This window comes from Bombina bombina, chromosome 6 (assembly GCF_027579735.1).
Source record: "Bombina bombina isolate aBomBom1 chromosome 6, aBomBom1.pri, whole genome shotgun sequence".
Lineage (NCBI taxonomy): Eukaryota > Metazoa > Chordata > Amphibia > Anura > Bombinatoridae > Bombina > Bombina bombina.
In genome coordinates this window covers 260,632,457-260,649,020 of record NC_069504.1, presented here as the reverse complement: position 1 = coordinate 260,649,020, position 16,564 = coordinate 260,632,457, and the positions used below count along the sequence as shown (strand labels likewise).

The 16,564-nt window shown below is 38.3% G+C and overlaps 1 protein-coding gene across 1 annotated transcript in view; it reads left to right on the top strand.

Annotated features, from left to right (window-relative positions):
- Positions 1-16,564, top strand: part of FRS2 (fibroblast growth factor receptor substrate 2) — a gene marked incomplete in the record, with an annotated part of 308,264 nt that overhangs the window by 155,130 nt on the left and 136,570 nt on the right. Inside the window, 1 exon segment of the mRNA XM_053716808.1 lies at positions 2,301-2,392. Coding sequence (XP_053572783.1) covers positions 2,327-2,392 — 66 coding nt within the window.

Here is a 16,564-nt window from a genome sequence, read left to right as displayed (position 1 = left end):
CGGGAGCGGTCCTGATAGATGCCTTGACAGCACCATGGACCTTCAGGATGGCTCATGTGTTTCCACCTTTCCCGATGCTTCCTCGATTGATTGCCAGAATCAAACAGGAGAAAGCATCAGTGATTCTAATAGCGCCTGCATGGCCACGCAGGACTTGGTATACAGATCTGGTGGACATGTCATTCTGTCCACCTTGGTCGTTACCTCTGAAACAGGACCTTCTGATTCAGGGTCCTTTCAAACATCAAAATCTAACTTCTCTGAAGCTGACTGCTTGGAAATTGAACGCTTGATCTTATCAAAGCGTGGTTTTTCTGAGTCAGTTATTGATACCTTAATACAGGCTAGGAAGCCTGTTACCAGAAAGATTTACCATAAAATATGGCGTAAATACCTATATTGGTGCGAATCCAAAGGTTACTCTTGGAGTAAGGTTAGGATTCCTAGGATATTGTCTTTTCTACAAGAAGGTTTAGAAAAGGGGTTATCCGCTAGTTCCTTAAAGGGACAGATCTCAGCTCTGTCCATTCTGTTACACAAGCGTCTGTCAGAAGTTCCAGACGTTCAGGCTTTTTGTCAGGCTTTGGCCAGGATTAAACCTGTGTTTAAAGCTGTGGCTCCACCATGGAGTTTAAACCTTGTTCTTAACGTTTTACAGGGTGTTCCGTTTGAACCCCTTCATCCCATTGATATAAAGTTGTTATCTTGGAAAGTTCTATTTTTAATGGCTATTTCCTCGGCTCGAAGAGTCTCTGAGTTATCAGCCTTACATTGTGATTCTCCTTATCTGATTTTTCACTCGGATAAGGTAGTTCTGCGTACTAAGCCTGGGTTCTTACCTAAGGTAGTCACTAACAGGAATATCAATCAGGAGATTGTTGTTCCATCCTTGTGCCCAAATCCTTCTTCGAGGAAGGAACGTCTTTTGCACAATCTGGTAGTAGTTCGTGCCCTTAAATTTTATTTACAGGCAACTAAAGATTTTCGACAAACGTCTTCCCTGTTTGTCGTTTACTCTGGTCAGAGGAGAGGTCAAAAAGCTTCTGCTACCTCTCTCTCTCTTTTTGGCTTCGTAGCATAATTCGTTTAGCTTATGAGACTGCTGGACAGCAGCCTCCTGAAAGAATTACAGCTCATTCCACTAGAGCTGTGGCTTCCACTTAGGCCTTTAAGAATGAGGCCTCTGTTGAACAGATTTGCAAGGCTGCAACTTGGTCTTCGCTTCATACTTTTTCCAAATTTTACAAATTTGACACTTTTGCTTCCTCGGAGGCTATTTTTGGGAGAAAGGTTCTTCAGGCAGTGGTTCCTTCTGTATAAAGAGCCTGCCTATCCCTCCCGTCATCCGTGTACTTTTGCTTTGGTATTGGTATCCCACAAGTAATGATGACCCGTGGACTGATCACACTTAACAGAAGAAAACATAATTTATGCTTACCTGATAAATTCCTTTCTTCTGTAGTGTGATCAGTCCACGGCCCGCCCTGTTTTTTAAGGCAGGTAAATATTTTTTAAATTATACTCCAGTCACCACTACACCCTTGGCTTCTCCTTTCTCGTTGGTCCTTGGTCGAATGACTGGAGGTGACGTAGAGGGGAGGAGCTATATAGCAACTCTGCTGGGTGAATCCTCTTGCACTTCCTGTAGGGGAGCAGTTAATATCCCACAAGTAATGATGACCCGTGGACTGATCACACTACAGAAGAAAGGAATTTATCAGGTAAGCATAAATTATGTTTTTCTCCCCTACCCCCCTCTACTACACTAGGTAATGCACTTAATATATAGAGGGTTGGATTTCACCTTTTGTCCGTGCCTTAATTTGCATAAGATATTATGTAGTTGTATTGATGACCAACAATATTTCTGTGATAAGTGAATGTTTAAATCTGTTTATCTTTGTATTCACTGATTTGATGCTGTTTATCACCAAATTAAAATAAAAAGACAATGCAATACTGCTCATTCAAATTGTCAGTATGTTGTATGATTGCTTCTATTTCCCTGCCCACTGTATCATGTGACAGCCACAGACTCATGTACGTATACACTGAACTCTTGCAGATGCTCAGTAGGCGCTGATACCTCAGAATGTGTGCAAATAAAGACACAAATCGAAAATGGATGTATTTATGCTTTTTTGTACATTGCACAAGTCATGAAAGTTTAATTTTGACTTAAGTGCCCTTTTTAAATTTGTTTTTTTTTAAAATCGGACAAATATTTTTACAGGTAATTTAATGTTCCTTTAATTGTTATTTTAGTGGTATGCAGTTTTAACTGTCCTTTTCTTTTCTAGTGACCACATGGTCTTCTAAAGAAGCAATGGGTAGCTGTTGTAGCTGTCCAGATAAAGAATCTTCCTCTCATAACCGGCAAAATAGGTTTGAGGTAAGTAAATTGTGTGTATGGGATATATGTGTTTTGTGGAACAAGAATACTAAAATTTTTAGCTTATTAACTTAAATAGTTTCTTACATTAAATGGTCAGTGTACTGTAAAACTGGTTTCCACTTTTAATGTGTTTCCAGTAACTTGTTATACCAGCTGCAAGGTATAAAATGTATGATAAATTGTTCCTTTATGTTTATTTTTGTATACCAAATAGATGTTTTTTCTCATTGAAAACACAACCTACTAAAATGGGTTGAGTTTGTAGAAAGAGCAGACCATCTTATCTATTCTATACCAAAATACCTCCTTATCTTATCTATTTATCCATACACAAAAGATCATACTTGGAGAGAGCAAATGAAAATGAACATTTTAGCACCTGACATTCCTACCCTCAGCTGAGCTGCTGCTAATTCTTCTTTACGCAGCTTTTAGAGAATACAAATATATTCTTCATTTCAGATTGAGTGGTGGTTTTAGCAGGTAAAAATCAATTATTTAAAAAAATTAAAATAAAAGAGAGAAGCGCTCAACCTGGGAACGATCAATAGCATAATAGCTTGTTCTATGGCTAGTTACCACCCAAGTAACTTTATATATACATTTCAGCAGGTAAAATGGGTCATTGTGAATTCATTAAAGGGGAGACAATTTCACAGTACAATGTTCCTTAAAGTAGCACTGAAGTGCTGGCTTTTACAGGAAAAAAATGATTTGAGAACATCAGTCTGTAACTTGGTCCATACTCCACAATTTAACCCATTGAGTCATATGAAACCTCTGTGCTAGAGCAGTTTCAGTTTGTTATACTTTCACAAAGTAAATTTTTTTTCAGCAGACCAATAATTTTTAAGTAATTTCTTCAATTTACAGAAGTACCATAATATGGGAAGGAACTAAACTATATGAAATGCATCCTGCGTAATTTTCTATTCTGTACAGTTTCACAGGAGTTATTTATGTCCCAAGTAGTTCAAGCACACATAAGTTTACCTAACACCAAAATGTAAGAAGTTTATTGTTCAATAACAATAATTGAAAAGATATATTTTAAAATTACACAAAATTCTGGTTCCCCAGACAAGAGCTAGTGCTGCAGAATCTGTTGCGCTCTACAAATACCTGATGATGATAATAAGATATGTAACCCATTTTGACAGTGTATTTATGCACATAGAAAGAAATATTACAAATAAAAAAACATAAATCAGTTTTACTAAATATCCTATATAGTATTTCCTTTATAAGGTGGAGAGAGTCCACGAGCCATTACTCCTGGAAATTCAACTCCTGGCCATTAGGTGCAGGCAAAGATACCCAACATATACAGTATTCCACAAGCTGTTAAGCCCTCTCTCTTCTCTGATATCCCAGTCTTATTTTTGCCTCAAATGAGTAGATGAAGAATTGAGGTGTTCCAGATTCTTTATGAAAGTAGTTCTCTAAATTAAAGAGCATAAAAACCAAAATTTTTCATACAGGTGGTGAGAGTCTGATCCCTTACTTATGGGAATTACTTCTCTACGGCTATGAGGAGGCAAAGATTCCCAAACCACAAGTGCTCTATATAAACCCTCCCACCTCACATATAACTCAGTCTTTTGGAGGTAGTTAAAGGATGAAGATGTGCAGAGATCTTCGTAGAGAGGGGTCTTTAATCTATGTAAGGCCCAGTTCTACTCAGAGTACAGTGGTTGTTGGAGGGACATACTTGGAGTATGGGCTTTGATTCTACGGGTTTGCCTTATGGGAAATCCTTCATAGGCCCTCTGTAAATTTGTTAGTAGGAAATCATCTTCTGCCTCCCTTTACAGATCGACGATATACTCCTATATCTCCATTACCTCTGCTGATGTGCTTCAGTACTGGTTTGGCTGCCTACTACTGTGTAAGTGGATGAGTAAGTATATATTTTATATATATTAACACTCATGGCTTTAATTTTGGGCGCTTTATGTTTAAAGTTTATATATGTACATATATATGTCCCTGGGACACATTTTTGCTATTCAGTTTTTTGCGTCTCAAAGTTTTGAAGCGCTATTAGTTTTCGCGCACTGGACTTTAGATATACGTTCGTCGAATTTGTTCGCTCTTTTTTTCTTTTGGAGTTTTAGTTTCCTTCCATAAGGCAAGTAGAGTCCACTACTTCATTCATTACTTTTGGAAATACAACACCTGGCCACCAGGAGGCGGCAAAGACACCCCAGCCAAAGGCTTAAATATCCCTCCCACTTCCCCTATCCCCAGTCATTCTTTGCCTTTCATCACTATAGGAGGTGGCAGAAAAGTGTCAGAAGATTTGGATAGTCCTGTAATGGGTATGTACCCTTCAAGAAAGGACTGGAGTTTTAAGTAATCATGTTAACCTTTCAGTGAGAGTATTGATGAAAGTTAGAGTCTGGAGATGCAGGGAAAGTTTTTCTGGAAACCCATCCAGACTGTTGCCTACCAGCTCCAAAGCAATCTGTGTTGACGAGTTTCACTGCTTGCCGTTCACACACTCAAGTCCATGTCAGAGCGTTGCTGATAGACTGTCACACTTGAGAGGCTGTGTCTTTTCCACAGCATGGATCCTAGAGATAAGACCGTTTTATATTTACACTTTTGCTATACAGAGTCAGTGTGGCTCCTTTATGCATTTATAGGATCAAGGGTTAATATCTCCTTCAGGGAGATTATTTGAACAGATAGGGGTTATTTATAACTGCTTTATTGTGAGTTTTATTAGATTACAACTATTCCAATGTTAAATATGGATTTAATTTACGTTTTAAATTACTTATAAACAGTATGTCGCATTCGAATTCCAAATTTATAAAATCATACAAACGATATGAGTCTTATAACTGTCACGTATTAAATTGCAGTTATTTAATTTATATATTGATATCCGTATATTTAATATGATAATACATATAAATTGTAATAGTTCGTCCAATGAACACTGTCTAAAACGTGAACTACATATGTAGAAAGCAGCAACCACTTTTATTTAATTTATTATTTAGATTGTAAAAATTATAATTAATTTAAAATAATATTTAACGACAAATTACATCAATTCTTACAAAAACCCATTTATACATACAACAGCAACCATATGCTCATGTAGTCATGATAAAATACTATTGAATCTATTATATTACATTTATATTACATATTTCTTTCATGTAATTGGCAAGAGTCCATGAGCTAGTGATGTATGGGATATACAATCCTGCCAGGAGGGGCAAAGTTTCCCAAACCTCCAAATGCCTATAAATACACCCCTCACCACACCCACAATTCAGTTTTACAAACTTTGCCTCCTATGGAGGTGGTGAAGTAAGTTTGTGCTAAGATTTCTACGTTGATATGAGCTTCTCGGCATTTTGAAGCCCGGTTCCTCTCAGAGTACAGTGAATGTTAGAGGGATGTGAAGGGAGTATCACCTTTTGAATGCAACGGTTTTCCTCACGGGAGATCTATTTTATAGGTTCTCTGTTATCGTTCGTAGAGATTCATCTCCTACCTCCCTTTTCAGATCGACTATATACTCTCATATTCCATTACCTCTACTGATGACCGTTTCAGTACTGGTTTGGCTATCAGCTATATGTGGATGGGTGTCTTTTGGTAAGTGTGTTTTCATTACTTAAGACACTCTCAGCTATGGTATGTACTTATATTTGCCATGATTCAGGTTTCAGTATATTTCCTTTTGCAGACTGTCAGTTTCCTATCTGGGAAATGCATTTTTTTGGAAAATGTATTTCTTACCTGGGGTATAGTCTTTTTTCAATTGACTGTCATTTTAAATTTGCGGGCAGAATTAGGCTCGCGAGGGCGCAAAATGGCAAACTATATTGCGTCATTTTTGGCGCGAGTTTTTTTTGGCGCAATGTTGCATTCGATGACGTAAATTCGTAATTTCTGGCGTCTTTGGCGACGCCGAGTCCTTTCACAAGGTTGCGTCTTCAATGACGCGAGTGTGTCGTTTCCGGATGTTGTTAGCGCCCAAATTTTTTCTCTGTTTGTGCGTCATACTTGGCGCCAAATATATTCATTATTTTAAACCCCATTCCTATATGCCTCTTGCATTTTTTCTCTATCAGAGGGCTATGCATTTTTTCCCCATTCCTGTAACTGCCATGTAAGGAAATTGATCATTTTGCTTTATATGTTTTTTTCTCTTCAATTTGCATGATGTCTCAATATGATCCTGTCTCAGAAATCACTGTTGGAATACTGCTGACTGATAACAGTTCTACCAAAGCTAAGTACATTTGTTATAATCTCCACAAGATTACATCTCCAGCTGTGTTTTGTAATAAGTTGTCATGATAAACTTTTACATGCAGAGAATGTGTCCATCAGTAATAGTACATTGCCTGTTGCTGTTCTTTTAACATCTAATTTACAAGATATACCTGTAAATTTAAAATAATTTATTGCTGATTCTATTCAGAAGGCTTTGTCTGCCATCCCGCCTTCTAATAAATGTAAAGGTCTTTTAAAACTACTCATAAAGTTGATGAAATTTAAAATGACCAACAACATACTGAATTATCCTCCTCTGATGAGGATCTATCTGATTCAGAAGATCCTTCCTCAGATATTGACACTGACAAATCTACTTATTTATTTAAAATTGAGTACATTCGTTCTTTGTTGAAGAAGTGTTGATTATATTGGATATTCAGGAGACTAGTCATCTTGATATTAAAACTAGTAAACGTTTAAATTCTGTTTATAAACCTCCTGTGGTTATTCCAGAGGTTTTTCCAGTTCTTGATGCTATTTCTGATATGATTTCTAAAGAATGCAATAGGCCTGGTACTACTTTTATTCCTTCTTTAAGGTTTAAAAAAATGTATCCTTTGCCAGCAGTTACATTGGAGTTTTGGGAAAAGATCCCCAAAGTTGATGGGGCTATCTCTACTCTTGCTAAACGTACTACTATTCCAACGGAAAATAGTACTTCTTTTAAAGATCCTTTAGATAGGAAACTTGAATCTTATCTAAGGAAAGCTTATTTATTTTCAGGTCGTCTTCTTAGGCCTGCAATTTCTTTGGCTGATGTTACAGCTGCTTCAACTTTTTGGTTGGAAACTTTAGCGCAACAAGTATCGGATCATGATTTGTCTAGCATTGTTAACTTGATTCAACATGCTAATAATTTCATTTGTGATGCCATTTTTTGATATCATCAAAATTGATGTTAAATCTATGTCTTTAGCTATTTTAGCTAGGAGAGCTTTGTGGTTTAAATCTTGGAATGCTGATATGACTTCTAAGTCCAGATTGCTATCTCTTTCTTTCCAATGTAATACATTATTTGGTTCACAGTTGGATAAATAATTTCAACTGTCACTGGGGGTGAGGTAGTTTTTTGTCTCAGGATAAAGATCTAAGGGTAAATCTAAAGCTTCTAACCGTTTTCGTTCTTAAATAAGGAACAGAAACCTAATTCTTCCCCCAAGGAATCCATTTCCAATTGGAAGCCTTCTTCAAATTGGAATAAATCCAAGCTATTTAAGAGATCAGTCAGCCCCCAAGTCTGCATGAAAGTGCGGCCCTTATTCCATCTTAGCTGGTAGGGGGCAGATTAAGATTTTTCAAAGATGTTTGGATCAATTCGGTCCAAAATCATTGGATTCAGAATATTGTCTCTCAGGGGTACAGAATAGGATTCAGAGTAAGACGCCTGTGAGAAGAAGTGTGTTGCAGATCTGGAGTTATCTGGGGTAATCATGCCAGTTCCGTTTCAGAAACAGGGTCTGGGGTTTTATTCAAATCTATTCATTGTCCCAAAGAAAGAAAATTCATTCAGACCAGTTTTGGATCTAAAAATTTTGAATCGATATGTAAGAGTACCAACTTTCAAGATGGGGACTATAAGGACTATTCTGCCTTTTGTTCAGCAAGTGCATTATATGTCCACAATAGGCTTACAGGATGCATATCTTCATATTCCAATTCATCCAGATCACTATCGGTTCCTGAAATTCCCTTTTCTAGGCAAGCATTACCAATTAGTTGCTTTTCCTTTTGGCCTAGCGACAGCTCCAAGAATCTTTTCAAAGGTTCTAGGTGCCCTACTTTCTGTAATCAGAGAGCAGCGGGGTATTGCGGTATTTCCTTATTTGGATGATATCTTGGTACTTGCTCAGTCTTTACGTTCTGCAGAATCTCACACGAATCAACTAGTGTTTCTTCGAAGACATGGTTGGAAGATCAATTTACCAAAAAGTTCTTTGATTCCTCAGACAAGGGTAACCTTTTTAGGTTTCCAGATAGATTCAGTGCCCATGACTTTGTCTCTAACAGATAAGAGATGTTTGAAATTGGTTGCAGCCTGTCGGAACCTTCAGTCTCAGTCATTCCCTTCAGTAGCTATGTGCATGGAAGTTTTAGGTCTCATGACTGCAGCATCGGACGTGATCCCCTTTGCTCGTTTTCATATGAGACCTCTCCAGCTGAACCAATGAACCAATGGTGCAGGGATTATACAAGGATATCACAATTAATATCCTTAAATCCCAATGTACGACTTTCTCTGACTTGGTGGTTAGATCACCATCGTATAATTCTAGGGGCCTCTTTCGTTCGTCAAACCTGGACTGTGATTTCAACAGATGTGACACTTTCAGGATGGGGAGCTGTTTGGGGATCTCTGACAGCACAAGGAGTTTGGAAATCTCAAGAGGCGAGATTACCAATCAATATTTTGGAACTCTTCAATTTTGGCCTCTGTTGAAGAAAGAACCGTTCATTTGTTTTCAGACAGACAATGTCACAACTGTGGCATTGTCAATCATCAGGGTGGAACTCACAGTCCTCAAGCTATGAAAGAAGTATCTCGGATACTTGTTTGGGCGGAATCCTGCTCATGTCTAATTTCAGCGGTTCATATCCCAGGTATAGACAATTGGGAAGCGGATTACCTCAGTCGTCAGACTTTACATCCGGGAGAATGGTCTCTCCACCCAGATGTGTTTTCTCAAATTGTTCAGATGTGGGGGCTTCCGAAATAGATCTGATGGCATCTCATCTAAACAAAAAACTTCCCAGGTATCTGTCCAGGGATCCTCAGGCGGAATCAGTGGATGCATTGACACTTCCTTGATATCAACTCGCTTATATTTTCCCGCCTCTAGTTCTTCCAAGAGTGATCTCCAAGATCTTCATGGAGCAATCGTTTGTGCTGCTGGTAGCTCCAGCATGGCCTCACAGGTTTTGGTATGCGGATCTTGTTCGGATGTCCAGTTGCCAACCTTGGCCACTTCCACTAAGGTCAGACCGTGCATCTCAAGGTCCATTTTTCCATCAGGATCTCAAATCATTAAATTTGAAGGTACAGAGATTGAACGCTTAGTGCTTAGTCATAGAGGTTTCTCTGACTCAGTGATTAATACTATGTTGCAGGCTCGTAAATCTGTTTCTAGAAAGATTTATTATCGAGTTTGGAAGACTTACATTTCATGGTGTTCTTCACATAAATACTCTTGGCATTCTTTTAGAATTCCTAGAATTTTACAGTTTCTTCAAGATGGTTTGGATAAAGGTTTGGCTTCAAGTTCCTTGAAAGGACAAATCTCTGCTATTTCTGTTTTATTTCATAGAAAGATTGCTAAACTTCCTGATATTCATTGTTGTGTGCAGGCTTTGGTTTGTATCAAGCCTGTCATGAAAATCAATCTCTCCTCCTTGGAGTCTTATTTTAGTTTTGAAGGCTTTGCAGGCTCCTCCGTTTGAGCCTATGCAATTCTTTGGACATTAAACTACTTTCTTGGAAAGTGTTGTTTCTTTTGGCCATCTCTTCTGCTAGAAGAGTTTCTGAATTATCCGCTCTCTCTTGTGAGTCTCCTTTACTGATTTTTCATCAGGATAAGGCGGTTTTGCAGACTTCATTTAAATTCTTACCTAAGGTTGTGAATTCTAACAACATTAATAGAGAAATCGTTGTCCCTTCCTTGTGTCCTAATCCTAAGAATTCTTTGGAGAGATCTTTACATTCTTTGGATGTGGTAAGAGCTTTGAAATATTATGTTGAAGCTACTAAAGATTTCAGGAAGACTTCCAGTCTATTTGTGATATTTTCTGGTTCTAGGAAAGGTCAGAGGGCTTCTGCTGTTTCCTTGGCTTTGTGTTTAAGGTTTTTGATTCATCTAGCTTATTTGGAGTCGGGTCAAGCCCCGCCTCAGAGAATTACAGCTCATTCTACTAGATCAGTCTCTACTTCGTGGGCTTTTAAGAATGAAGCTTCAGTTGATCAGATTTGCAAAGCAGCAACTTGGTCTTCTTTGCATACATTTACTAAATTCTACCATTTTGATGTATTTGCCTCTTCGGAAGCAGTTTTTGGTAGAAAAGTTCTTCAGGCAGCTGTTTCAGTTTGATTCTTCTGCGTTTGATTTAAGTTTTTTTCCTTTCATTAATGAGTATAAACTTATATTTTGGGTTGTGGATTAATTTTTTCAGCGGAAAATGGCTGTTATTTTTTTCCCTCCCTCTCTAGTGACTCTTGCGTGGAGTTCCACATCTTTGGTATTGCTATCCCATACTTCACTAGCTTACCTGATAAATTCATATCTTTCATATTGGCAAGAGTCCATGAGTCCCACCCCTTTTTTTATGGTGGTTATGATTTTTTTTGTATAAAGCACAATTATTTCCAAATTCCTTTGTTGATGCTTTTTACTCCTTTCTTTATCACCCCACTACTTGGCTATACGTTAAACTGAATTGTGGGTGTGGTGAGGGGTGTATTTATAGGCATTTTGAGGTTTGGGAAACTTTGTCCCTCCTGGTAGGATTGTATATCCCATACGTCACTAGCTCATGGACTCTTGCCAATATGAAAGAAATTAATTCATCAGGTAAGTTCTTACATAAATTATGTTTTGCCCCCCCCCCCCCAACAGGGTTAACAGCAGAACACCATGGTATTTAACAGTATTGTCAAGAATTATAACACAGAAAACATGATTTTCAGAGCAAAATGTGCTTAAAAACTATCTACAATATGTTATGTAGGACAAATATATGAGTGCATAGATAAACAACCAACGCGTTCACAATTAAGTAGTTTGTTGGCTTAAAGGGACACTGAACCCAAATTTTCTTTGGTGATTCAGATAGAGCATGCAATTTTAAGCAACTTTCTAATTTTATCCAATTATCAATTTTTCTTCGTTCTCTTGCTATCTTTATTTGCATCTGTTATTTTTTTGGTTCAGCACTTGTTTATTGGTCGGTTAAATCAATCCACCAATCAGTAGAAGCGGATCCTCTGCATCTCAAACCAAATTCAACTTGCAGTAATTTGAATCCGCTACATTTCGTTCCCAGTTTGATGGTGGATCGTGCTGGCATATATTTAATGGTGTTTGGATATTGATCATGCCGGTTTTCATACTTTGTCATGGTCAGATATTGTGAGCCAAAGATATTCATGGTTGATGTTATGGGGTTAAAGGTGTTGTGGGCGATTTCCTCTTTACTGCTTGATCCAGTTGGAGTTTGTGTGCGCGCGGGGGGGGGGGGGGGTAGGGTAATAGAGACAACAGTTCGCCCAATGTTGGATCACAAGGTGAATCTATGGCAAGTTCTGGCACATGTAGACAGGAAGGTGTTGCCCTAGTTGCCGGCATTACTGTTGCGTCTCAACTGTGTGGAAGCTGGGTCCATGAGACTGTCACCCGTGTCCCATCGGCTGGATGCAGCAACGCCTGTCATGGTTTGCAAAGTAGGGCTACATTGACTGGAGATGGTTTCCACCAGCTGAAGCGGTCGTTCTGCACAGGAGGTTATCGGTCCAAGCTAGGTGGGGAATGTTGCTTTTATTTCAGCCAGAACTTGGGTGTCTGTGCACAGCATTTTGGTGGTGTATAATATCCATTGTATAGGCACAGTACAGGGGCCAAAAGTTGGCTGGAAACTATATACAACGTGGCTGTAGAATACACGCCACTGCGCCAAACGTCCTTATCTACTTTAATTTGTTTATCGGCGGCCAAGTGGTGGTATGCCTTGATCCAAGAGAGTTCCCGGGCACAGATTTTGCCAAGGGATGTGAGTATGGCTAAGTTTATAGTCTCTTTTTCTGCAAGCTGCACGGAGCTTCAAGAATTTGTGGCCATCTTTAAACGCCGCCTACCGGTCATCCTTAGCCTTATTTTAACAACCGTTTACTTTTTTCGCAGGCTTGTTAGGATAATACATTTTTCAGAAAGATTTTTCTCCTCACTGATGAGTTTTATTTCTTAGAGTCTTTGTAGACTGTACTTTTTGACTTTCTCTTACGGATGAATGCAGATCCATGTTCAGACAGCTTGTTCATTCTTACATTATTTGTTCTATCTATGGAAGTTTAAGCTGAATTGTTTCACTATCTGATGTCGCTTTTGCATGTTCACGTTTCTTAGTGCTGGGATCACAATCTGTTTTCTTAGTAATCCTTTTTGATTCCTCTGTAAAACAATCTTTGTTCTAGTGGTTTATTCTCCACTTTTTTTATTTTTTGGACAATATTTTCTATCGTCTCTTGAGTTTGGATACAGTCTGGGATTAAGGAGAGAGCAAGGAGTTGTTTTCTCAGGGGGTGAGGTTACAGTTTTATTATCTTTGTACTTTATTATCTTTGTGCAATCTTCTTTCTTGTTTTTTCTTAACTAACATACTTGTCTTGGTTTTTTAAGTCAGTCAAGGCCTCTAGTTTCCTTACCAATAATGGAAGTCTGGAGTTCTGTAATCTTTTGCATTTCACATCCTAGGAATTAATTTTGTCAGGCAGGTTGCTTCAGTTTACTATTTATTCATCTGTGAGGATGGTTTCTCCTTTAGAGGTTTCTATAATAGTTTGTGTACCCTTGACTCTCTTAGACCTGTATGGCCTTTTGTTTTATCTTCTCTATTTTAGATGCTTTGCTAAAACCATGGCTATTGAACCTCAGTTTCTGAAGGTTTCTCCAGTTATTTGGTATTAAATCTAGCTTTCCTTTTTATATTTTATCTGTTTTACCTCTGTGTCATAGTTATCTCAAACTTTTCAGTAATTCTGAATGCTTCAGCTTGATCTTGCAGAACTGGTTATGCAGTCCTAAACTGAATGTTCAGATTTTCCTTTTTGGTCTTATTCTTTTTCTTTTATCTCAGGCTTATCAATTTAACAAAAAAAAAAATAGGTAGCAAGGTGACAGCACCTTGCTACCTATTTTTTTTCGTTTCATTGTTTTGGGGTCCAGGGCGGTGACCCCAAGGTGACGTGCAGCTTCCTACCTGTGGTGCTGGGACTCTACATTATTGATTTTATCAATTTAACTGCCTGGAAATTGAACTCTTGATTCATAATCTATTTTTTTGATCAAGATAGTTGAGACCTTTCTTTAGGCAAGTCAGCCTGTAACTTTTATCACCAGTTTAGATTTTTTTCCTCGTTCCTTGTGTGATCAACATGGTTTTACAAGAATTTTTTAGGAAGTTTTCAAATTTAAAAAATCTGCAAGTTTCTTGTATGGTCTTTGACATCCATGTCTCCTGTTCTAGATCTAGTCAAAGTAAGTCTAATAATTTAAAAGATTTTCTCTTCCTGAAAGGGACATTTTATTTAAATTTCTCAAAAAGTATACATACATATAATAGGATACATAGATTTCTCCTTCTTTTCCCCCTCCTTGTGGTCTTTCCTCCTTTGTAATATTTAGTTATATTTTATGATTTTTTGTTTTTGATTTGTTTGGAATTTGATTGAAATTACTGTGATACTTGGGGTTGATTGCTCCTGATTGGTATAAAATGTTCACCTATTTGTGACATCAGATGTGGGTGGGACCTCTTATGGTATATAGGAACAGGATGTTGTCATATTATTATTGAGCCTGAGGAAGTAGTTGCCATATGTCAGAATAAAGAAATTATCTGCATTCATTTGATGTGCCTGTGTTCTGGTAAGAGGGCGAACTTTGTAAAAGAGGGAAGGATGTCACTTCCTGTAACGTTTAATCAGCTGTTGCACACATTTTGGACCTAATGCGCATGCGTGCCAGCGTCATCACATACCTGGCCGCATACGTCACTGCTAAAATATTTATTGCTGTGAAATTCAGGAACCCTTTATAGAGCGCATGCGTGTGGTTTTGTATCACAAATGGTGCATTCATGGAAATCTGTTTATTAGGCTCCTCGGCAATATTCTGAACTCCTCCCCCCACTGCAACTACTCCCATTACTACTACTACTACTGTAAAGCTGAGTCTCCGTGCTCTTGCATGAGGAACAGCCCCCCCCCCGCCACTCTGCTATCGCCACTGCTTCTTCTGATGATTCAATGCAGCTTTTCACAGGCTCCGTTCAATGTCATTATCTTATGAAAGATTATGAAAGATAATGACATTGAATGGAGCCTGTGAAAAGCTGCATTGGATCATCAGAAGCAGTGGCTATAGCCAAGTAGAGGGGGGGGGGGGGGCTGTTTCTCATGCACGACCATGGAGACTCGGCTTTACAGTAGTAGTAGTAATGGGAGTAGTTGCAGTGGGGGGCGGAGTTCCAAATATTGCAGAGGAGCCTTATAAACAGCTTTCCATGAGTCACACGCATGCACTTTATAAAGGGTTCCTGAATTTCACAGCAATAAATATTTTAGCAGTGACGTATGCAGCCAGGTATGTGATGACGCTGGCTTTTTTTTAATAACATTGCGCTGATTTTCAGACTCCTAACCAAGCCCCAAAGTTTTAGCAGAATACTGATGTGCACCTACTCCAGCTTGCTCCTGTTTGTGTAAAGTGTCTTTTCATATGCAGAGGAAGTGGGGGAGTGTCTGCTTTTTTGCACTTGCTGTGGGTGTTCCAACTAATCTTTTTAACAGTGCTAAACTGGGAGCTTCTACATAAGTTTCTAAACAGTTTTATACTGACGTTTTTGATCAGTATCTGCATAATATTCTTTATTGTAATGTCTATTACATGCAGTTAAATGAAAATTGGTGTATACTGTCCCTTTAATGGGTTTAAGAGTTTTTCAGACTCGTCTTTTGAACCTATGAATAGTTTAAACATTCTGCTTATTTTGAAAGTGATTGTTTATTTTACAATATTTCACCAGCACAGTGTTACTCTATATTAGGATAAGGTATTTTCTTTGTATTTTTTTTGTCAGGATATTGCAGTTCACTTTTTTGTTCTATTTATTTTTTTAAAGAGCATTTAATTTGTTCTAATCCTACATAAAATAAAATAAAATTTTTTTTCATGTAAGTGTGAGACAACTACAGTTGTTACTTTAACTTCCTGGTTAAAGTTATCATTAAGTATAGCTTTATGGGAAGCAGGAAATTGTCTTCCAGACTAGATTACTTCCATTTTTAAATGAGGCTTCTGTTGTGTACATTGAACAGCTGTAACTTGGTCGTATTTACTCACATTTCTTTTGGGATAGTATTTCACAGGAAAGTCCTACAGCCTTAGTGGCTGGTCAAAAAGTGCCTGCCTTTATTTCTCTTGTAAGATGTATCAAGTCCACGGATTCATCCTTACTTGTGGGATATTCTCCTTCACTACAGGAAGTGGCAGAGCTGCCTATATAGCTCCCCCCTTAGCTCCACCCCCCAGTCATTCTCTCTGCCTGCTTAAAGGGACATTATACACTCATTTTTTCTTTGCATAAATGTTTTGTAGATGATCTATTTTTCTTTCATGTAATTAGCAAGAGTCCATGAGCTAGTGACGTATGGGATATACATTCCTACCAGGAGGGGCAAAGTTTCCCAAACCTCAAAATGCCTATAAATACACCCCTCACCACACCCATAAATCAGTTTTACAAACTTTGTCTCCCATGGAGGTGGTGAAGTAAGTTTGTGCTAGATTCTTCGTTGATATGCGCTTCGCAGCAGGCTGGAGCCCGGTTTTCCTCTCAGTGTGCAGTGAATGTCAGAGGGATGTGAAGAGAGTATTGCCTATTTGAATTCAATGATCTCCTTCTACGGGGTCTATTTCATAGGTTCTCTGTTATCGGTCGTAGAGATTCATCTCTTACCTCCCTTTTCAGATCGACGATATACTCTTATATACACCATTACCTCTACTGATTCTCGTTTCAGTACTGGTTTGGCTTTCTACTACATGTAGATGAGTGTCCTGGGGTAAGTAAGTCTTATTTTTGTGACACTCTAAGCTATGG